Source organism: Ursus americanus, chromosome 28, assembly GCF_024610735.1.
Source record: "Ursus americanus isolate L20-20 chromosome 28, mUrsAme1.1.p, whole genome shotgun sequence".
In the NCBI taxonomy this organism is placed as follows: domain Eukaryota; kingdom Metazoa; phylum Chordata; class Mammalia; order Carnivora; family Ursidae; genus Ursus; species Ursus americanus.
In genome coordinates this window covers 17,482,598-17,506,664 of record NC_142154.1, presented here as the reverse complement: position 1 = coordinate 17,506,664, position 24,067 = coordinate 17,482,598, and the positions used below count along the sequence as shown (strand labels likewise).

General features: G+C 46.1%; 1 protein-coding gene across 2 annotated transcripts in view; it reads left to right on the top strand.

Moving 5' to 3' along the window:
* The window catches only part of ADAMTS17 (ADAM metallopeptidase with thrombospondin type 1 motif 17), a 336,180-nt gene that overhangs the window by 179,310 nt on the left and 132,803 nt on the right, over window positions 1-24,067 (top strand). Inside the window, exons 11-12 of one of the 2 annotated variants that reach the window (XM_045795391.2) lie at window positions 14,158-14,259; window positions 15,103-15,248. In XM_045795391.2, coding sequence (XP_045651347.2) covers window positions 14,158-14,259; window positions 15,103-15,248 — 248 coding nt within the window. Of the gene's footprint in view, window positions 1-14,154; window positions 14,260-15,102; window positions 15,249-24,067 lie in introns of both variants that reach the window. The other variant, XM_087856712.1, reaches the window with a different exon arrangement.

The following is a 24,067-nucleotide window of genomic DNA, read 5'->3' as shown; positions in this document are numbered from 1 at the left end:
GGCGTGGAAAGGCTCTTTGCGAACTTTCTCGAATCCCATAGAGATTCTCACAGGCCTCCTGATGGCTAGAGATCCCTGTGGGGTCCGGGAAGTTCCAGGTGTCAGAATTCCACCTGGCACTACGGGTTTTTTCTCTGATGTGGGTCACTTCTACACCTGGTGGGTCATTAGAAGCTCCTCCAGAGAACATCAGAAGTTTCAGTGCCCTCCTCCAGATCTTTGGTCTCTGAGTCTGTAGAGAAGACAGCTTTCCTCGGGGATCTCACACTCAGCCGGGCTTGGGAACTGCCGATCTAAATGAAACCTGCCCCTTTAATGCCGAGTACCTGGCCAGAGTGGGCGGCTGGCCCAAACCAGAGCCTCGCCCTGCCCCTCTCAGACAGACGGGGCCACGCGGTAGGACGTTGGGTTGGGTGCCAGGTTGAAAGCTGTCCTGCCTGCCTCAGTCTCAGCCTCCTGCCCAGCATCTGCAGCCTCTCTCAAAACCGTTGGGCTTTGGCAGCAGATGGCCCCAATTTTCCAGAAGTGTTTGGAAGTTTACAGTAGACTGCCTCCTCAGAGAGCTCTCCAGACTTTGCAAGTTGTGTATTATCTGCCATTTCTTGTCCCCCATCCCCCCCTTGCCAGCAGAGTGCCCGGGTCCCCTAGCCCTACCTTCACCCAGCGGCATCCCCTCTCTCCCCCAAGGTGGCCCCGCCAGGTAACCGTCTCTGCGACCTACAGGACATGGAAGGAGTGACCAACCTCAGGGCTCAGGGAGCCTTCCAGAAGTGGGGCTGGCATGCCAGCCTGGGGGAAGGCTTCAAACTGCAGTAGTACTTGTGGAAAATTTGGATTAGTAACTTTTTCATCCAGCTCTTATTTTATCTCCCTTTTGGCTTGTGTTATCAGCAACACATTTCTGAGGGTTTTTACATAACCATGGCCTTCAGTATGGCTTGGAGACAGAGCCGCTCTCCCAACACTCAGTGGGTGCCGGGTGAGGAAGACAAACAGAACAACCGCCCCAGCACTTAAAACGGACACCGGACACCGCCAGTTGAAGAAAAATGGTAAAGCTTTGAATGCCTGAACAGTGCTGTCTCCTGAGGAACTCAGACCTTGCCTGTGTTTTCACAGTAGGCCCAGGAGGGAAGCTTGGCACGGGCGTGTTTGTCCCGCAGCCGCTGGAGGCGCTCTGCTGCGAAATGTAGTTGATACGACTTTTGCCAAACCTTAAATGTAGCCAGTGAGGCAACAGATGCTAGAACCAGACAGCTGTTTCATTTTCCTTGTTCTTTGTCCCGGACCAGTAGCTTTCCACTGCTGTTTGGTTTGGTTTGGTTTTGGAATTTTTGTTTTGTTTGGGTTTTTGGGTTTTGGTGGTTTTTGTTTTTGTTTTTTATTTTTGCTTTCCCATCTGACCTTATTTCACCTTTTTTTTTTCTATAAAACTTGACATTTTCACCATTTAATAGAAAGTTAAAATCCAGGACGGGGTAAAATTTTACCTGTACATGACACACAATCCTCCTTCATTCCTCTTATCCAGGAGTTGGTCTCGAGCTGAGTGCCCTAGTTTCTCCTGCTGTTGGGACAGGAGCCGGGGCAGCCTGTGCACCCCCACCCCTGATGTGGCTTGAGTGGCTATACATTTCATTTGAGCCAAGATTATGTTGCCCAGTGATACTTGCAAACAGAACATTACAGGCGCAGGGCCCAAAGCATTCCATTCTTCTGCAAATATGAGACAGTGATGAGCCCGCGTGCCCGATTGATGCGGAGAATGCGAGATTGTAGGGGGAGGAAGCAAAAGAGGAAATTGGGACCCATCAACAGGCAGTATTATAACCAGTGGATAAGAGTATGTGTTCTAGGGTCAGGAAAGGTCCCAGCTCCGCAGCTGGGGTAGGTCAATGCAAAGTGTGACCAGTGATTGTTTCTGTCTCCTAAGATTGGCCTGAGGGCTAATGAGATAATTCTGATAAAGTATTTAGCCTGAGCTCAGGAAAGCTTAGAGTATGTTAGCTTTTCCCTGTGCTATCAAAGCAGTGCACGGCCTCAGGCATGAATGTATTCATTCATTCATTGGTTCATTCATTTGCTCATTCAGCAAGGCTTGTCTGGGTGTGTACCCATACATGCTGCCACATGTATTGTCCTGGGATTAATGGTTTTGATAATGGTTCTCGGATTCTGTAAAACGCAGACACAGGGGGAAGCTTCCTGTACGATTTTTGTAACTCCTCTCTAAAGCTACCTCACAATAAAAAGTTAAAAAATAACGCAATGCTAATATGTGTATTAGCTTCCAGCTAATGAGAGGAAGGGGCAATGAAACACAGCCAGTTCCTCCTACCCACGAATTCAGGATGGAGGGGGCCAAGGGGGTAGCAGGTGAGACACATGGGACTGTCACTCAGCAGGACCAGTTGGAGGTGGAGTGTTCTTAGACCCCTGATGGGTTCTTCCTGGTGGGAATGGAGAAAAGAAGGAAAGACTTTTCAAAGATGGGGCTCCTGGATTTGGCCTTGAAGAACACAGAGGATGATTTCATGGCTGTCTATTCAGATTATTTATTTCGCTTCTGGTTCTTTCCCTGGACTGAGCTCTCTGAAGGCAGGCAGCAGGTCACGCTCACTGTCCACCTTACTTCTCCAGTGTGGCGTGGTACAGCCTGCACCAAGGTGGCCTTTCCCGGCAGAAGCAGCAGCCCGTGCAGGGCACAGGGGCACAGAGGAGCTGTGGGACGTGGGTAGTCAGGTGCACATAGTACAGGCGTGCGTGGAAGCGGCAGGGAGAGGAGTGGGGCTATGTCATAGGCGTTTTAAGTGAATCCCGAAGGGAGTGATGGGTGGGTTAAGTTGAGATGTGTGTTTCCAAAGAGATTTTGCAGATATGTTGAGCATAAGGAAGACTGCAGTTAAGAAGACCTGCAGGAAATGATTGCATTTGTCCAGATGAGAGAGGAAGAGGACTTGAGTGAGGCAGTGGCATTGAGGCTGAAAAGAAAGAATTCACTCAGGAAAAGCCACATTGCCATTTTTACATTTCTCTGATGGATACTTTGTAAATGTTCATTGTGGGCACGAAGTCATGATAGCAAAGACTGTCTCCACCACAGATGCTTGTTATCAGTGTGACTTCTCAGAATCCGTTTGTTTTCTGAATAAGCAATGTATCATACAAGGTGTGAAATTCAAAACATAACCGTTTGTAGATTTCCTGTTTCATACAAATATTAGCATCCTGCCATGCTGTTGTGTATCTTGGTTTTTTTCTCTTTTTTAAAAAATTTTATTTATTTATTTGACAGAGATAGAGACAACCAGCGAGAGAGGGAACACAGCAGGGGGAGTGGGAGAGGAAGAAGCAGGCTCATAGTGGAGGAGCCTGATGTGGGGCTTGATCCCATAACACTGGCATCACGCCCTGAGCCGAAGGCAGACGCTTAACCGCTGTGCCACCCAGGCGCCCCTTGGTTTTTTTCTCTTAACTATGTTTTAGAGTTGTTCAATACCTTTGTAAATCGAGTTGCCCCATCTTTTTTTTTTTAAACTACAGATTGTGTTATTTTTTTAACTTTTTATTGTGAGGTAGCTTTAGACTTACAGAAGTGTTACAAAAATAGTACAGAAAGTGTATACCTTTCCCCCCAGCTTTCCCTCTGTGTCAGCATCTTATAGAAAGGACCGTAGAACTCTTACCAAAACCAGGATATTAATCCCAGTACAATACTATTCACTGAAATATATGCAGATAACACCAGTCTTCCCACCAATGTCCTTTTTCTGTACCAGGATCCTGTTTTGCATTTAGTTAGCCCTGTCTCCTTGGTCTCCTCCTATCTGGGGGGGTTCCTTGGTCTTTTTGTCTTTCGTGAGCTCATCACTTGAGCATTACCGGTCAATTATTTTGCAATCTGGGTTTATCTGCTGTTTTCTCATGATTAGATTGAGGCTATGCATGATTGGGAGTGTTGGAACACATCCCCTGTGGATAAAGGGGGACTACTGTACTGGTGATATTAACCTTGGTCACCTGGCTAAGGTGTCTTGGAGGATTCTCCACTGTAGGTTTTTTAAAATTTAAATCCAATTTAATTAGCATATACTGTATTATTAGTTTCAGGGGTAGAATTTAGTGATTCATCAGTTGCATATAACACCCAGTACTCATTCCATCAAGTGCCCTCCTAAAGCCCATCACCCAATTACCCCATCCCCCCACCCATCTCCCGTCCAGCAACCCTCAGTTTGTTTCCTATAATTAAGAGTCTCTTATCTCCACTGTAACTTATTTTCTTTTTGTCATTACTATTGAGTTTATCTATAGGAGAGTTTCCTGACCTCAGCACTACTGAAATCATTCTTTGCTGCAGGGCTATCTTATACACTCTAGGATATTTAGTAACAACATTAGCCTCTCCCCACTATAAGTCAAGGGCATCCCCTAGACGTGACAACCAAAAATGTCTTCACACATCGTCAAATATATTGCAGGGGGGCAAAATCACCCCAAATTGAGAACCATTAGTTTACAAGATAAATACCTAGAAGTGGCTAAAAGATCATTTTCGCATGTATGTAATTTTTGGAGTTTTATTCACTTGTATGTAACACAACAGGAAACACAAAAGTTCAAATCCTCAACGTACAGTTACATTCATTTTTCTTACAAACTGAACACATCAGTTTAACCTACACAACAAGAAATCTAATATCTCTGCAATTCCAGAAGCTTCCCTAAAGCCCCCTTTTATTCACTGACCCCCAGCAATAATCACTATCTTCCTTTTGGACCCCACAGATTAATTTTGCCTGTCATTGAACTTGAAATGAAATTAGGGACATGCCTCTCAGTTCTTGATAGATATTGTCAGATTGATTTCCAAAGAGACTTATCTATTTACACTCCCATGAGCAACATATGGAAGTTCCTGTCTTCCCACATCTTCACCCAGCCTCTCTAGTCCTTGCCAATCTGAGCATTTAGGAAATGAGTCTGTTGATTGAATGGCATTTCTTTTATTAATGACTTTAAGCATTTTTTCATATATTAAGAAGCCAGTTGTGTTCTTTTTTCTGTGGACTGTCTTTTTAAATCTTTGGGATTATACATTTTTTTTTAGTGATTTGTTGGAAATTTTATATATTAAGGAAATTGGCCCTTTAGCAGAAATATGAGTTGCAAATTTTTTTGCAGTTTTTTAAAATCATTTTATGTCAAGCAGAAGTGTGGGTGTGTGCACGTGTATATGTGTGTAAAATCAGATATATCAATATCTTTATCTTCTGAGTTTTATGTCATGCTTAGAAAGGTCTTTCCTACTCCTAACCTGTAAACAAAATTAATGTGATATCTTCTAGCACTTCTATCTTCTATCTAGCAGTCATTCATTTTAGTGTAAGGTCTGAGGTAAGGAGTCTCACAAACCTCCCTTTGTTTCCAGATGGCCCCTCAGGTGGCTCCGTACCATTTATTGATTAATTCATTTCTCCCCATAAATTTGAAATGCTATCTTTGTAATATATTACACTTCTTTAGGTCTTATTTTTAAAATACATTTCTGGATTTTTCCAGTCTATTCCACTGATAGAATCATGTACCTCTTAATATTTACATGACTGTAGCTTTATAAAATAATTTTAATACACTACCATATGCTTTTTCACAGTTTTACTGGCTATTCTTTCTTGTTTATTTTTCCATATGGTCTTCAGAATGTGCTTGTTTAGGTCCAAATTGTGTTGGTGTTTTAAGATCAATTATATTATTTTAGAGACTAACTTAGTGACAAAATATATGCCCTTATACTTTTGAGTCTTCCTACATAGTGTTTCTTTATATCCATTCAAGACATCTTCCGTCCATCACTCAGGGAAATTTTAAAATTTTCTTTACGTATATTTTATAAGTTTCTTACTATATTTATCCCTATAGAATATTTTTTCCTATTTGCATGTGATCTTTTATCCCATTCTATCTTTATAATTGGTTGTAGTGGCTATTTATAAAGAGCCTTGATTACTGTATTTTACTTCTATACCCAACCATCTGACTGAATTCTTTTAGAAATTATAATAGTTCTTTGTTGAGTCATTTGGGTTTTTTAGTTATACAATTCTATGTTAGCCCCTAATTCTTTCTCTCATCTAAAATAATAACAGTGTGACAATATATATTCTTCTCAACTTTAATGAGAATGCTTCTGATGTTTCCCCATGAGATAGATATTTATCAGATGAAGTAAGTATCCATTTATGTATATTGTGAAGAATTTTAATAAGAGGTTGTGATTAAATTTTATCAAATGTCTTCTCAGCATCCATGGAGAGGACTAGATGAGTTCTTTCTTTGAATTACTAATACGGCAAATTATATTAGCAGGTTTTCTAATATTAAAACATCTTCAGATTCTTGGAGTAAACCTTACTCGGTCATGGTGTATGCGTCACTATATTAGTAAATTTTATTTAGGATTTTCGCCAGTATTCATAAATGAGTTCGGAATGAACCTTTTTATTTTCCTGTGCTTATCTTGTTCAGTTTGGTTTCAATGTGATATTAATTAATATAAAGAATAAGGAAAACGTCCCCCCCTCCAAGTGCTCTTAAACAGTTTGAATGCATTGGTGTTATCTGTTTCTGAAAGATTGAATAGAATCTGTCTGTGAAAAATACTGCTAAGAAAGCATGTGGGCCCAAGGGTTTCTGGAAGGGTAGCTCATTGACCAGCTTCCGTAGGTCTTTATATGCATTTTTACTCTAGTCTGGGTTTTTGTTTTGTTTTTTTAAAAATTTTATTTATTTATTTGAGAGACAGAGAGCATGAGCTGAGATAGAGGCAGAGGGAGAAGGAGAAGCAGACTCCCTGTGGAGCAGGGAGCCTGATGCAGGACTCGATCCCAGGACCCTGAGATCATGACCTGCCAAAGGCAGATGCTTAACTGACTGAGCCACCCAGGCGCCCCGCATTTTACTCTATTCTGAAAAATAGCTCCATTAATTTATACATAAGGAATATCATATATTATATCCTTATAAGGTTATAATTTCATCTCAAGTTTATATACATAGAATCGAGCTCAGTGATCAGTGATTATTATTTAAAATTTACATGCATACATATATATGTACAAAAAATTTCCTTTACATTTTGGTTATCTTCTTTCTGTTTGTCTTTTTCTTTTTTCTTTCTCCTTTCTTTCTGTCTTATTATTCATGCTTTCTCCCTTTTCTTGACTAGGTTAGCAAGTGGTTTATCTAGTTCATTATTCCCCCCAAAGAGCCACCTCATATTTGTCTATAGTTTTTCTGTTTCCTTAACGATATATTTCTCCTTTTATCTCCATTAATTTATTCTGTTTTCTTAGAAATGTATATTGTTCCCCTATCATACTTTTTGAAGTGGACACTTAATTTATCTTCTTCCTTGTTTATGAGTATTTGAGACTCATCATATGTCAGGATATCTAGCATTTTCATCTTCATTATTTTCTTCATAATTCGCAATTATGGTTATGACTTTCCCTTTGGCCCAGGAGTTGCTTAAAATGCATCCTATGATTTTTGCTGTATTCAGTGGGTGCAAAGCAAGCCAGTAGTTTTATCAGATGTACAAGGGGAGGATGTTACACAAGACATGGGTAGGAGGAGACGGGTTGTTGGGTCCGTATTAGAAGACTGCCCCCTACTAAGTGGGAAGACTCATATTCTACACAGCACAGGCTCTGTGTTAGCTGGTTTCTTCCCAGACACTGCCTCTCTCCCATTCTTTCTAGTCTCCTTCTGGGACTGTTAGACATACATCAATATTTTCTTCTTTGTTATCGCTTAACTCAATTTTTTTCATATTTTCCTATTTCTTTTACCTTCGTGCTACAATCTATATAATTTCTTCAAATCTGTTTTCCAGTCACGAATTCTCTCTGCCAGTGATGTCAGAATGCACGGCTTTTCTTCAACAGTTCTACAGTCAATGTCTCATAACAAAAGTTCTTCCTAGTTTCTTTTTCAGATTTGCCTGATCACATTCCATAGTATCTCAGCGCTGGCTTGTGTACGTGATGTCATCTTCTATTTCTTAAACATTTTATAAATAGTTATTATATGATTTTTTTTTCTAGAGAGGGAGAGGGTGGGCAGGGGCAGAGGGAGAAGGAGAGAGAGAATCTTAAGCAGGCTCCACGTCCAGCACAGAGCCCAATGCAGGGCTCGATCTCACAACCCTGAGACAGTGACCTGAGCCGAAATCAAGAGTAGGGCACTTAACCAATGGAGCCAGCCAAGCACTCCTAGCAGTTATTATATATTCTGTACCTGATCATTCTATCATCTGAACACCTTGAAAGTTTAAATCTTTTGTCGGTTGCTTCTGCCAGCTGTCGTTTATTAAAGTTTCCATGTTTCATCGTGAGTTTACTTTTCCTGACTATCACCATGGAATTCTGAGAGCCTGAATGGTGTGTGCTTTCCTTCCGAGAGACTTTATATTTGTCTCAAGAAGCCAGGGGTGCCACCAATCCTTCTGGAACTGGTAAACAGCCTTCCAGATTCCTGACTTATTCTGCCAGCTGGGGTGTCAGGATCATTGCCGGCCCTCAAGGGAATGCACCCCTTGTATGTGCTGACTACAGATTGGACTGTGTTGTAAGTATGCACAAGTATAGCTATGTGTGTGTGTTGTATTGGTTTTCTTGAACAGTTCCTTCATGTCTGGTGAGCTCAGCAATAAGAATGACATTTTAGGGGTGTCTGGCTGGCTCAGTTGGTAAGAGCATGAATCTCTTGATCTCAGGGTTGTAAGTTTGAGCCCCACATTGGGTGTAATAAAATCTGTAATAAAATGTTATTCTTTTTTTTTTCTTACAATACTTAGGTGTTTTTGGAATGGAAGAATAGCCTTGCCTCCCCACAGACTATCTATTCTGACATTTGCTAGGAGCAAAAGGTGCCATAGGCAAACTTCTCTTTAGAGTTTCTACTGTACCCTAATTCCATGGGCATGATGAAATAAATGCATTTCCACCTTCAAATCGCTTCTCTCCATTCCCTCTACCCCCTAATTTAATTATTTTTCTTAGTGGTTAATATTTTCCCTTTAAAAACTCTGATATCTCAGTTATTACATTTGTCTGTTTTGTTCCTCCCCCAGCTAGACACAATAAAGAAATTGATATATATGGACAATCTCTTATGCCCCCCACCCCACCGCACCTTCTTTGCTATATCACTTGTGCCTCATCCAAGTTTATATCTTATGCATTCTGTTTCCTAACTTCAGTCCCCACATTTCAGTCGATGTTTCGATGGATGCTCACTTCTAGTCACTTCTAGGCTTTCCATTTATTTCTCTGCTGGTTGAACGTTATCCTCTAGTATTTTCTCCCAAAAAGGATTCAGCTCTTTACAGGTTCAAAAATAATTTTCTGGAGGCACCTGGGTGGCTCAATCAATTAAGCGTCTGCCTTTGGCTCAGGTCCTCAGGTCATGATCTTGGGGTCCTGGGAGCCCCTCATCATCAAGCTCTCTGCTCAGCAGGGAGACTGCTTCTCCCTTTCCCTCTGCCCCTCCCCCCAACTCAAGCTCTCTCCGCCTCCCCCAAATAGGTAAAATCTTTTTAAAAAATATTTTTCTGTTACCTAAATACTTGAGCAACACTTTAGTTGCTAGAAATTGCTCGGGTTACACTTTCTTTCCTCGTGCCTTTGTGAGCATTGCTCCACTGCCGTCTGGCAGTGAGTGCTACTGTGGAGAAATCTGCAGGGAGCCCGCTGTCTTTTCACATTGTCGGTGACTTCATCTTTTGCCCGGCTGCCTAAAATATTTTTGGCTCTATCTCTGAAATCCGGTAACTTTTATCAGGACATGCCTCCGTGTTCGTTATTCTTTGCCATTTTTTCCTGGAATAGGGCTTTGCTTTTCAGTCTGAAACTGAGAGCTGCTTTCATTTCAGGATAGGATCTTGAATTTGTCTTCAGGTACCTTTTCTATCCCATTACCTTCATTCGCTTCTGTAGGAGTCCTGTCCTTCTGCCCCAGCTCAGGGCCCTTGACCTCCACAAACATCTGTCCCCTCATTGGAGAAAACAGAGCTCATCCTCCTTGCCTCCTACTTTTGCTTATGTCACATCTCCTTTATGTGTCTTCCATGTCTGTCATTTCTGCCTAATCTGTTTCACTTGTTTATTCATTTTATTACATTCACTTTTGCTCAGTCATTAACTCCATGTACCCTTCTGTGTTCAGTGGTATCTCTCTTCTGCTTCTGCTCTCAGTGTTGTCCTCATTGGTCATCAGATTTTATTCTTGTTTACCTTCCTTGGCCCAGTTCTGATGGTTGATACTTTAATCTCCTTTGACCTGACCATCTTTCCCCTGAATTCTTATGTATTTGCTTTTTGCAAGTGAAAAAAAAAAAGGACACAATTACTATGGTTTTAAAAAAAATAATGCACATAGGTTCGCACATTGTTTTTAGCCATATGATAATCATATTATCTGGTGAGTATTCTTCACATCCTTTCTCCCTCCTGTATCTTCTCCCTTTTTATTCGTACTAATTTGTATAAATCCCGTACTAAGTTTTTGAGTGTTGTTCACCTCTGAGTTATTCTTAGATCAGCAATAGATAGGATGTTCATTTTGGAGAGTGTCAGGGCTATTTTCAGGTTAGCAGGAATTCTCCTTAGGAGAGGAGTGTGGGTTCCAACCCAAAGAGACCAGCAGTTGTAAGACTACCCACCATGCAGTCTGTCTCCTGCTCTGAGGAATGGCTTCCTACACATATGGTCTCTCCTTGTCATTTCCTTGTGAAGCCCTGATTTTCCGGCTTCTGCCTGGTGATAGGCTGGGTCCAGAGAATCTTCCCTCACCAGTTTGAGCATACATTTCTTTCGTCTTATCTTCTCTCTCTCTCTAGTTTTACTATAAATAGTATACTATGCTTGCATAAAAATGCACAGATCATACATTTAGAGCTTGATTAGTTTTTAGAGAGTGAACACATCTGTTGAGCCACTGCATGGGTCAAGAACCAGGATATGAACCTTGATCACTGAACTCCCAGTCTGCTACTTCTGACCCAGCTCAGGCCCTTGACCTTTACAAACATACAAACATGCACCTCTTCTTCAGAAAAATGGAAAAAAATAGAGAAAGCCCTGTCCTGCTTGCCTCCCACAGCTGTCATGAGCCTCAGGGTGACAGATGTCAGAGCACCTTGTCATTTGGAAAGCACGACATGAATGCCAGCTATCTAAAAGGCATCACAATGGAAGCATTAATGCTGTCCATGCCGGTTTTCCAGTACTGAAAATGAATCACAGAAGGGCAGCTGTTTGCTTGGTCACACAGGCTGACGCTGATGGCCGCACTGGGGTCAGAGGCTGCAGCTCTAACGTCGCCTTCTCCGCTCAACCCCCTTGTCTTTGTTTTGAAACTGAACAGAAAGGTAACCACTGTCCTGACTCCCAGCACGACAGTTTTCTCCTACTTGTTTTTGAAGTTCATATAAATGGGATCATGCAGTATTCCATCGTTCTAATAGACCATAATTCCTCTGTTGATGGCCATTTGGACAGTTTCCAACTTTGGGACTAATACAAAGATTGTTGCTAGGAACCTTCTTGACAAAATGTTTTTGGTGAACATAGACACCCGTTTCTGTCCGATGCATACCTAGGAGCGGAACTGTTAAGTAGTAGAACGTGCATGTCCTCAGCTTTAGTAGGTATCGTCAAAGAGTTTCTCAGAGTTGTTGAACCAAGTTAGAAGCTCATCATTAAGAGTGTTCTTATCACACCACATCCTTGCCAACACTTTGTATTCTCTGTCTCTGTCGTTTAGTCATTCTGGTGGGTGTGTAGAGGTATGGAGTAGTGGTTTCAATTTGCCTTTCCCAGATGGCTGATGAAACTGAGTGCCTGTTCATATGTTTACTGGCCATCCTTATGTTTAAATGTCCTGCTTTGTGAAGTGTCCCAAGCTTTTTGCCCATTTTTCTACGCCATTTTAACTGTCCATGTGGGCTTTTGTTTTGTGTTCTTTACATATATTCTGGATACAAATCCTACATTGCTTCCATGCATAACAGACATCTCTCGCATGTATTACAAATATCCGCTCTCACTTCCTTTCAGTTTTCTTTTGATAAGCAGAAGTTCTTCATTTTAACGTAGTATAATTCATTAATTTTTTCCTTTCTGGCTAGTACTCTTTGTGTTCTACTTAAGAAATCTTTGCCTGACCTCATCTCCTTTTCTCTGATGATTAGAAAAGTTTTATGGGAATGTGCTGTCTATAAAGTGCATAACAGTTCACACCGCCTTCTTCCTCTACCTCCCGATGGGGCAGGTGTCCCTCCTAATCCCAAGCACTCCTACCCCATAAATTACCTCCCAGGTCAGCCTTGTCTCACGAACACGTGTCCACACACTGACACCACACTCTCAAAGAGCTCCGGGGTTAAAGTGCATGGAATCAAACATTTAATGAGGTGCAGTCTGTCTTTATGGGACCAGCTGGTGGTGTGCTCAGAGTTCTCATCTTTTTACCATTCCATAGAGAGGTGAACAGTAATGGGAACATAGGGGCTTTCTTGACCCCGAATGTGCACTGTTCCACTTGAATCATCAACTTCTTTAAGGGCACAGAGCAGCTTCGACATACTTAAAAAATGAGCAAGCGCTGTGGGCTTTTGAGCTCTTTGTCAAAGCCCCTCCAGCTCTGCTTTCCTTCCCTTTTTCGCCTTTTGTCTCTTCAACTTCGAAATCCTTTTTGACTTGAGATAGCACAGTGCACGTCTACTCTGCAGATGTTTGAGGGGACTTGGAACGGCAGCCCTCTACACAAGCAAAGCCCACCCTCTGCAGTCTCCACTTTGACTGTCCTGACCAAGGACCCTTGACCCTCACCCGGCCCAAAATGCACCTGCAGGTGCCCCGGCCACGCCCTGGCAGGCGATGTCGTCTTTGCTCCAGCCCAGGCCTCTTCCCCATGATTGGGCTTGGCATCCTGGAAGTACTGCGTCTTTAAAAGAGCCTTCAGTACATCTGTTTTCAATTTTCAGACCACGAGGAGAGGATTTGGGTGCAAGTAGTTTATCTGGGAAGTGATCCCAGGAAGCACTGTGAGGGGGCAGGAAGGTGGGAGAGGAGGGTGGAGAGTCCAAAGTGCATGGAAGGGCTGGCGACTGCAGGGACAATGGGGCCATCCCACGGGGACCCTCTGAGAGAAGTGAGGAGCTTGCCTCGGAGCCATCCCACCCTGGGAGATGGAGTGTCCAGCTCCCATTCCCGTGGTCAGCGGGTGCTCCGTGGTCAGGGGATGGCCTCCGGCAGAGACTGGGAAAGCAGCAGCCGGAGTGTGCAGACACTGAGTGTGCTCTGAGTCCTGCAGGGGAGACTGAGGCAGCCAGGGAGGACACTGGCCATGTCTGCCCCAGTTCTTTTCATAAATGGCCCCATCCTAAGCACTTTGTCTACGTGCAGTTTTCTTATTCACACAAATGGGAGTCTGTTTTTAAATGCCTATCCTTGTTGAAGGGGAATTATTTTAATGGTGTATTTGTTCATGTTAAGAAATTCCTTAGGTGAAATACTGTAGGAAATTATGCATAAGCCAGCTGAGCTAGAAAATAGGTGACCATGGGGAGAGTGGAAAACCTTCTTTTAACCCCTTGGGGTTTCTGAGCCCTTTATCTGCCTTTGGGCTCTGGATTCTAGGCCTGCATAACGACCCCTCCAGCCTCAGCAACAAAGCTGCCTCGCTGGCAGGCCCTCTCTGAGGAGGCTAGGCCGTCGGGGAGGTTCTTTTCCTGTGCACTCTGTCTGACGCATGGGCACCTGCCTCACACCTTCCTACATGACACGGAAGGTACGTGTTTGTTAGTGGCGCCCAGCCTGCGCCCTGCGTTGGACACCCCCTCAGTAGCTAATGCAGGAATTGCCAAACCGAATCCCCCCGACAAGCACCCTCCTCGGAGTCAATGCACAGAATTTTGTGGAGTTAAAATGAGGTTGAATGATGCATTTTTACATCCAGATTCATGACCCTCCTTCTTCCCTTCATATTTCGAATTCCAAATCCAAACCAGTCACTGGGCCCCACCTTCCGACCCCAGTAGTGACCTGTACGTGGCATTCTAGGCAGTTGTGTTCCTTCCCTTGTCAGCAGCATCTGATGTGCGCTGGACTGTGGTGCCTGGTGGAAGGAGATACGTCCTGCAAGACCAAGCTGGACCCTCCCCTGGACGGCACCGAGTGTGGGGCAGACAAGGTAACCCCCACCTTCCACAGCCCTCCCCCGCCCCCGTCTCCTGGGCATCGGGCACGTCTCCTGAAGGACAGTGGTCTGCACCATACTCAGGAGTGCCTGAAGCTTGCCATGCCCCCCCCCCCCCCGGGCTGCCCCAGAAAGGCCCATGGAGCCCATTCTGGGCCAAGAGGGACACTTGTATCACCTCTCTCCTTTTTTTGATAAGATACCAGAATCGCTTAATATTTTTATTAAATTGATTTTTTGTCACACAAGTGAATTTCCTTAAAAAAATTTTTTTTTACATCAATAAACCATACTTGGGAAAACAGGATCGCTGGCCATACGCAAAAGGCTATCCTAAAACGAGTTCGACGAGAACAGTGTTAGCCGATCTAGCTAGAGGTTAAGAGAGCGAGCCCGAGGCCCGATGTTCGTTAACAGGAGACACTTGTGTTGGAAAGGAGGGCTGTTCAGGGCCAGCAGATTGCTCCTCAGTCTTACTGCAAGGAGTGAACGAGATGCCAGATCACCTCTCGTGCCCCGGAAGTGCCGCGCACATTGGGAGAGTCCGTGGCTTTCTCTTACTCTCAGAGCCAAGGGAGCCCATCCCTCATGGACTGTTAGGGCAAAGTGCAAAGCCCGCAGGTGTATAGGTGTCAGGGCGGTCTCTAGAGTTCACAAGCATGCCTAGCCCCTCCTCGAAAGGGTCTACTTTTGTGTGAATTACCAGAAGCCACTGGGGGCTGGCGTGGTGGTTGCTCACGTGGCGGGAGTCGCAGTGATGTGGTGCGCGTGCGCCAGCGGGTTGGCGTCGTCGGCGCTGAGTGCCCTGGGCCCGGGGCCCGCCCTGCTGTGTTTCAGTGGTGCCGCGCGGGGGAGTGCGTGAGCAAGACGCCCATCCCGGAGCACGTGGACGGAGACTGGAGCCCGTGGGGCGCGTGGAGCATGTGCAGCCGGACGTGTGGGACAGGAGCCCGCTTCCGGCAGAGGAAGTGTGACAACCCCCCGTAAGTCCGCCTTGAGCAGGCATTCTCCAGGGTGCCCTGATCGGGGTTTCCTGACCGCAGCTCTTAACCGCCTGATGCCCAGGAGGGTCTGTCTCCTGAGGAGAATTTGAGCTTAAGGAGCAACAACAACAACAAAAACCCCAAAATGACGTCACTCCCAGGGCCCGGCGTGCAGGGGTGTGGTGTGCGTCATATGGCAGCTGGGCTTCAACAGAGCTCTTGCTGTGAACGCGGATGCAGGGAGTGTTGCGGTGAGCTGGCTCCTTAGTCCTTGTGTGGGCCTGGGTGGAAAGCTCTCGTCAGACAGCTGGGTGACAGCCGCCCTTTGCAGGCTTCCTCAGTTCAGGGTCATTCCAGGGAAGCCTGTGGACCTTCGGAAAGAATGGCCGACCTTCACATTGGCCGTTGGCTGATGTGGGAGCCGCCTGGCTGTGGATGAGTCACAAAGCATCCGGGGTTCAGCTGTCTTGTTCATCCAGATAATTTTCACCTGTGCTCTTAGAACTATCTGACAGAGAATTGTTTTGGGTTTTTGGGGGGTTTTTTGTTTCCCCTCACTGGCTTCCTTTTATTGACCTTGATGACGACTCCTCTTGTTCTTGGAACATTTGTTCCAGAAAGCTCAGGGCTCGATTCTGTGCTTCATTACAATAATTCCTTTCCCACAGGTTTTTCTCTTCTCTTCTGAGATTTCCAGTTTTTAATATTTCATAAAATGCTTTGTGGCTTGTGTGCCATCAGCTGTATCACATTAATTTTGGAAAGGAGTTACACGTTATGAGTACAAAGAAATGCTTTATATCCACGGTTAAGTCATGTTGAATAATTAGCAAACCCCTCTGGTGTTTAAAAATTCCGATGCCCAGGCTATATCCCAGACCAATTAAATCACAAGTTCCGGGGCTGGGACCCCGGAACTGGATGTTTTAAATCTCTACAGGTGAACCCAGTGGCCAGACAAGGTTGAGAACCTCCTGATTAAAGGAAAACTGACCTCACAGTTTAGTCAAGGTCAAGAACACTATTTCCGCACCCCCCCCCCAGTGCTATAAGAGTTGGCATCACATACTATGCCTTGTTAAAACTTTTCCTTCCAGTATTTAGCAGAGTGCCTGAAAAATAATAGGTGGATTTTTAATCTTTTAGGAATGACTTCTTAATTCAAAGCATTGAGGGTGTACTAGGATTTAGAGAAACAGAATCAAGGAATATGTATATGATTTGCGATGAGACACCCGCTCATATAATTACGGAGGCTGCGGGGTCCCACAGTCTGCCATCTGCAAGCTGGAGACCCAGGGGGGCTGGTGGCGTGATCCCGTCCAGGTCTGAAGGCCTGAGAACCAGGGGAGCTGATGGTGTAAATCCCAGTGGGATGGCAAGAGAAGGTGCGAAGAGAGGTCCTAGCAGGGGTGGAGGGTGCAGGCGGTGTGCATGAATTCCTCCTCCTTCTCCCTTTTGTTCTACTGAGGCCTTCGGGGGATTGGATGATGCCCCTTGGGGAGGGCCAGCAACAATACTGCATCCAAGATTCAGATGACAATCTCATCCGGAAACCCCCTTGCAGACACACCCAGAAATAACCTTTCGGTCAGTCAAGTTGACACGTAAAAGTAACCATCACAGATGGGTAGATGGTTAGAAAGCCTATTTAGCTAAATGGTGAGAAATTAATAAAGAGAGGTTTCAGTTTTTTCATACATCTATGAGGAAGTTAAAATAGTTCCGCCTCTGGCCCTGAGAAGAGAGCTCTGTGGGGCACCTGGGTGACTCAGTCAGTTAAACGTCTGCCTTCGGCTTAGGTCATGATCTCAGGGTCCTGGGATTGAGCCTTGAGTCAGGCTTCTTGCACAGTGAGGAGCCTGCTTCTAACTCTTCCCCCCAACCCTGCCCTGTGTGTGCTTGCTCTCTCTCTCTCTCAAATAAGTAAATAAAATCTTTTTTTTTTTTTTTAATGAAGAAAAAGAAGAGAGCTCTGGTTTTGGAATCAGGATGCTAAGATTTGGGCCTGGCTTGTTTGTTGGTCATGTGACCTCAAGGAAGCCCCTTCTCTTCTCTGGGCCTCAGTTCTGCCCTTGAGGGAGCTGGCAAGGGTATAGAGGGAAGAGCTGGCCCTTGAAGCAGAAACAGACAAGGCTTCAAGTCCCAGCGCCGTTGCCACTGGCAGCTCCCGGCCAGTACGTGTGTCTCTATCTGAAGTTGGAGTAATTCATGGAAATGCATATAAAGTCATGGTCTGTATTGAGTACATGGGCCCCTCCATATTAGCACTAACAGAGAATAGAGATGAGACCATGCGCTCTGTCCCCTAACTCACAGTACCACGTGAGACTCAGAGGAGGGTGATTTGCATGGAAAGGCTTTGTTCGGGGCAGGGCACAATTTCCAAGAGTTGCAGCTGTCCTGGTGCTTCATGTTTGCGTCTGGAGCTCTTATACCCTGGGAAAGGATCAGTCTCTTTCGGCACATCATTCCATATCAGCTGTCACCCAGGAATGTCATAGTAGGGGCGTATCAGAACCTTTAAATGCCCGGAAGGACCCTGTGCCCGAGACAGCTGACAGTTGGATTGTATTGAGGTGAGGACAACCTTTACAAGAGTAAGACGTCATCAATGCTGAGCAGACACATTAGGCACAACTTTTAAGGGCCCTGACTCTGTTTTCTTGGCATGACATTGGCTAAGGCATCCCCCATGCCTTGGCTGTACCCATTGTTCCCATTCCAGCTGCTTTCTGCTCTGCCCACTGCTAAAGAACCCCTAGTCCAGAAAACTGAGTTCGTGTTCCCCCTAGCCTGGCCTGCTGCTGTGGGATTTCATGGGGTGGGTCCTCACCCCATCCCTCCAGGCCCAATGGCCTCAAGAGAGAGGCTGTTCCTGAAACCCCAAAGTTGTAAAAATCTCCCATTCCTCTTCTTTATCAGGTGCCCCCCACCCCACCCAGTAGTGGTCGTGAGCTTTATCTCTCTTTGCCCTTCTTCCTCTGTCTTATCATTGAGGAATGGGGGACTTTGCCAGGCCTCTGCAAACAGCCCACTGAGGGGTATGTGGGTCTCAGTATGTCAGATGGTTATGGGCCCTGACACATCCCTGAGAGAGAAGTCTTTATGTCTCATCTCTGTCGTCCAGCCACACCCCATGGGGCAGGCAATGGTAGGAGGACCAGAAAGAGAATGCTGGTGTTCTCATGCCTCCTGACTCCTGTGCCTCTTCTCAGTCATGCCTTTCTAACATGATACCTTCAGTACACCTCGACAAGGCTCAGACTCTGGGCCAAGATCTCTGCTAGGTCTAGGCTTATAGTGACAAGCAAAAACAGATCAGAAGTCCTTGCCCACTCTCAACAGGCACAGTCCTGCCAACTTCCTTTGGTCTTCTGGACACCTCAAACCTGACTCTTCCCAGACTGTAATCTCTCCCTCCAGCGCACATCTCCACTCTGTTAATAGCACCACCCTCCATCACATCGCTCCAGTCCAAAGCCCCTGAATCCACAAATGGTCTCCTTATCCCCTTTCTTCCTCCTCCTGGTAAGAATGGCAAGGGCAGCAAGCCTGCACCACGTGCCAGGTTCCTTTTTTGGCATTTACATGCAGGAAATCATTGAATGCTGCCCTCCAGGACAGGTACTCTTTTTCGCCCTGCTGGTTAGGAATTGAGTCGCGGACAGGTTAGGTAATTTGCCCATGGCCACACAGCTGGTGTAGAGCCCAGCCAGGAGGCTCCATTGTTCTCTCAGACCTTGTGTACTGGCCTCCCTGCCCCCCAGATTCATTCTCCACACAGAGCCAGAGAGATCCACTTGAGCATAAATCCAGTTCTCTCTCCTCCTGCTACAGCACTTTCCATCGTTCCCCGCTGCACTTAGAATAAAGTCCGTACTCTTGATCGTGGCCTCTGTATTCATTTCCTGGGGCTGCCTCATAAATGACCACAACTTGGTGTCTTAAAACAACCAGAAGTCTGCAATCAAGGTGTTGGCAGGGTTGATTCCTTCTTGAACCTGAAGGAGGATTCACCCCACCCATGCCTCTCCCCAACCTTCTGGTGGCTGATGGCACCCTCTGGCATGCTCTGCCTTCGCAGACTTGCCTCTGTCTTCACGTGGTCTTCTCTCCTCCTCTGAGGACACCTGTCACTGGATTTAGGGCCCATCCGAAGTCAGGATGATCTCCTCTCCTACTTAAGAGATACTTAGGTTATGTTCACCAAGACCCTTTTTCCAATTAAGGTCACATTCATAGGTTCTGGGTGAACTTATCTTGGAGGGGAAGGGGCCACCATTCAACCCACTGCAGCCTTCTGTCTGTCCTCAGATACAGCACTCCAAGCTCCGACCTCTGTCAGTATCCTTTCCCTCCCCCCAGCTTGGCTGTGCTCCTAGGTAAATGTCTGCTCAGGCCTCCTTCCTGACCACCTTGCACAAGGCAGGGTGCCTGCTATACACTCTCTCTCAGCAGCCTTTTCCTACATTTACAGGTATCACAACTTTCTTTCTTGTTTTCACTTTGTCCTCCCCACCCCCCACCCCCCGGCCTTTGAGCTCCATGAAGGCCACCGCTGGCTGGGCACCATTCTTCTTTCCATGCTTCTAGCAGAATAGCTCCCTACCTCATTACTTGGAGGCATGCTTGCTGAGAAAAAGCAGTCTCTGCTTTGCCAGTGCCCCAGAACACACACTTAACATTGTTTTCCCCCCTGAAACACATAGGTTATTGTAAATTATGCCAAGAAGGCAGATCACCAGGTGGCTACCCTTTCTTGTACCGTCTCACCTCACTGAGGCCCAGGTGCTGTGGACAGCCCTCACCTGGGGCACAGGTTCCCCTGCATATGGGAGTCCCCTTCCGCCATGCCTGCCCTGCCCCAGGGAGGTTGTAGCCCACAGCTCGGGGTGTTCAGGGTCCCCTCCAGAACAAACTCCAAAATGTCACCTGAGTGAGAGAAACAACATGTCTCTGCTTCTATGATATTTATACCTGGGTAGCCTGTCCAGTCTTGTGCAATAACAGTGTAGCTTCTGTTTCTCGTTCTAGAGAGCACCAGCAGGCTCTTCCTCTCTGGCATGTTCTCCAAGGTACATCACCTTCAGGGAAGCACCCCAGGTGAACGGAAAGAGAAGGGCCCGGTCTTGGGTAGATGGTTAAGCAGCAGCCCCAGGTGTTTCTGGGGGACATGCAGGATACAGACAGTGTTTTATGAACTCCAGGCAACAGTTGTTAGCCCGCTTTTGCAGAGAGGCCTGACGTGGTGATTGTTACAAAGCACAGCTGATCGAGGCCCCGGAGCCAATCTCTGACCAAAACAACATCCTCTCCCTGGCTCACTCCTCAACTCACCAGGCTCGCTGCCTTGAGATTTCCCAAGGATGTCCAGATCTCACTGCTGTGTACATCTTGGACTTGGAACGCTCCCACCACCCTCTCCCTACCCCCTTCACTTTATATTCCTGGCTCCTTCCCCGTCTTCTGCAGCTGGTTTATTCACTGTCCAAAAACACTGGCAAGAGAGTCCGCTCCCCCACCCCACCTTTTTCTTTCTCTAGTCCTGGTCTGTACAGCTTTTGGAATTTGTATTTCGTGCCGGCTGATATCCGGGCTTTGGGGGACCATCCGCATTTTTAACCCAGCTTCCTAGGCTCGTCCTTTCCTGCCACAATTTGTGTGGATGTCGGTGGGAGTTTCTGCCCAAAGATGGCAAGGCAGAAAGTTCATCGCTCATTTGAATTCTGGTACCCCATGAGAAGGCTTGTGTTTTTGGGGGGAGGGCTAGAGAGTAGGGTCGGGAGAAAAGGCTCAGGTGGTCTTGTGCGAAGAGCCTGCTGTCAGAGCACGAGAGGGATGAGAAGGTGAGTGGAGCATAGAAATGGAATGCCACTGGGGTCACTGAGCAGCATTGCTCCAAAAGCAGCCACCTCCTAAGACCCATGGGAGACCTGGGGCTGGGGAGTAACCTTAGATGCCTGTAATTGCTTTTTGCTTTCAAAGTGAAACCCCTGTATGTGCACTTTCAACATGTCAGTGACCTCGTGTTCCCACGGATGGATCTTTAAAGTCTCAGCCTTTTACCCTTGAGTCTAAGTCACATGTGTGACTTGGATACCTTGCAGTGGAGGCCTTAAAACTAGGATGTCCGCTGCCCTGAAGGGGCATTAGCAGCCCTGCATTACTCCTGGCACCTGGAGCTGCCGGCTGTCCACTAAGCCATTGGTGTCTCTGGATGGTGAGCGGATCTGAACCGCTGCTGTGACTTTTATCTTCAAATCTATCTTCATTGACTAGAACAGAGCAAAAAAAAAAAAAAGTGTCCCTCAGCCACAGCATTTCTCTTCCTCCTATCCCAATTCTGTGTGTTCATCCGCTCCCAAGGAAAAGTGCCGCGTGATCCTGTTCATCTCAGTGAACCTTTGCCGCCCCCCTGTTCCGTTCTGGGGTCTGCCCAAAGCACTCTAGGTCCCACGCTAGCAAGCGACAGTCAGTCCTGCCCAGCAGGAGCTCCCTTTTCTCTCCACTCTTTCAGTCTCTCATCAGAGCCTCTCTACCTTATTTTTTTCCCTTATTTTTAAACAACTTTATTAAGGTACAATATACAGAAAAGCCCACCTATTCTAGAGCGTGGCTCGTGCTGCAGTACTGCTCATCGTAGGCAGGGGTGTGCAGGTGCATGCTGACGCAGCGGGAAGGAGTCACTGGCTCCCAGGGTGCCTGCGTGTGACGGAATGGGGGCGTGGTTTTGCCGAGCAGCCCTGCCAGATCCACTGCTGTGAGCCACGGAGAGCTTCCATGTGCTCTCAGCCTCACCAGTGCTCCATCTTGTCTGTGTTTTCCATGATGGCCTTCCTGGTGGGTGTGTAGTGGTATCTTCTGGAGGTTCTCATTTGCATTTCCTTCCCAAGTAAGGAGCACTAGGGAGCATTGTTTCTGTCCATGTTTGCCATTTGGACATCTTTTCTTGTGATGTGCCCATTCAAGTCATTTGGTTTTATATCTGAACTTCTATTTTATCCGTGTGTTTAGGAAGTCCCAACGGAGTACAAGTAGAACTTGAGGATTGGTGTTGGAGAAGCATCTGGAAAAATCCATCACATCCCAGATAACCTTCCTAGTAGGTCAGGCCGGCTTCTCAGCCTCCCCCCCAGCCTGCTCCTGCTGCAGCCAGGAGCTCTTGGGAATCGCACTTCTTATGTCCACCTCATACTTACCACTGAGATTTGGTTTCACATATTAGAGCCTTGATTTCCTCATCTGAAGGATGCAGTCAGAAACCCCCTCAGATTCTTTGCATAGATTTGACAAGGTAATGGTTATAAAGAGCAGGTAAGGTGTAAGCCATATGGCCATGTGAGTCTGTTGTCATGGTGTAGGTGGAAGTACTTCTGTCCTATCGTTTCTCACCCATGTCCTGAGCTGACCAACCCTCACTTCAAGATGAGATTTCAAATTACTGTGTCACCTTCTCTTCTATTTCCATGAGTTCTCGTGAGGCCTTGGAGCCTGAGCCGTGCAGCCTCTCAGGCTTGTCTGTGCCTTGCAGCCCTCATAGGAAAGGCTGAGGGAAGGACACAGACCTACTTCTAGCTCTAAAAAACGAACAACTTTATTGTACTATGAATTCTGTTATTTCAACTGTCCCTCATTTTAGCCATGTCAAGCTTGGCTTCTGTTGTTTTAGTCTTCCTGGACATCTTTTTACTTTATCCACACTACATAGCCCAGAGAAACTTACCAGCATGAATGAGAACCTTGGCTGTCTGCTCTTCAGACTTTCAGAGGGTGATCTCTCCTGCCTGTGTTTGCCAGCCCTAACACAGCATTTCCTGAAGGCCCTTGTGTCCATACGACTCAGGCTAGGCACACTCATCCAGTGTGGGTTCCTTGGTAAAGCTAGTCCCCTCCTTCCATGTCCTCCCACAGAACTTCTTTTTGTAAGCCATTTGTGGACGGCCCCAAAAGACACACCCTCCCCACATAAAGATTCTACCCTGTCTTCCTTATGGCATGTATGGAGGGCCTCTTTCTATTGTCTCACACCAGTGTATGCCTGGGAGGCCATCACTGATATCATGGTAACTCTCAGATGATGTATTGTAAACATGATCATGAAGAGTGAGTGGGTTGAGGTCAGGGTCCTGCCACAGATTGACATACTGGGATGATTTGGGTAGCAAATAACACGGTTCATGGATTGTTTCTGTCTTTTTCCCATGTGGTTCAAATAGTGACCCAAGGGAAAACTGAAAAAAAAATCAACTCTTATGGTCACTTTTCTTTGAACAGGGGAAGTTTAATGTAAAAAACATTAGCTGTAACAGGTGGTTGGAGTAATGGGAATTCGCTGCTGAGAGATAAAGAGAACACAGGAAGGGCACTAGAAGAGCAGATATAGGAAGCAGCCACTCTCTTCAGTTCTGAGGCAGAGCACCCAAGGAAGGAACAAATATGGATAAAGGTACCCCCCTGCTCCCAGGATGAAGTTCCTAGACTTTGTTAGAGAGGATGAAACCAAGGCCCATTGGATAATGAAGAAGTTTGTGGAGGTGCTGCACTGGTGGAACCCTCTGGAAAGTCACACTAAGGGGTGTTAGGGAAAGCTGCCCAAGGGGAGAGAAACAGCATCTGAAACCAGGCTGGGAATTTTCCCAAGGCTTTGGTGTGCTTGGAAGCTGCCCACTGGGATGAATGTTGCCCAGAGGGATATGGCATGCGTCACAGGCCACCACAGGAGTCTGCTGAGAGAAATTAAATACCAGAACCAGAGACAAAAGTCTGTTCTTTATCTAGTATCTCTCTAGTACCTTGTACCGACAAAGCTTAGCATC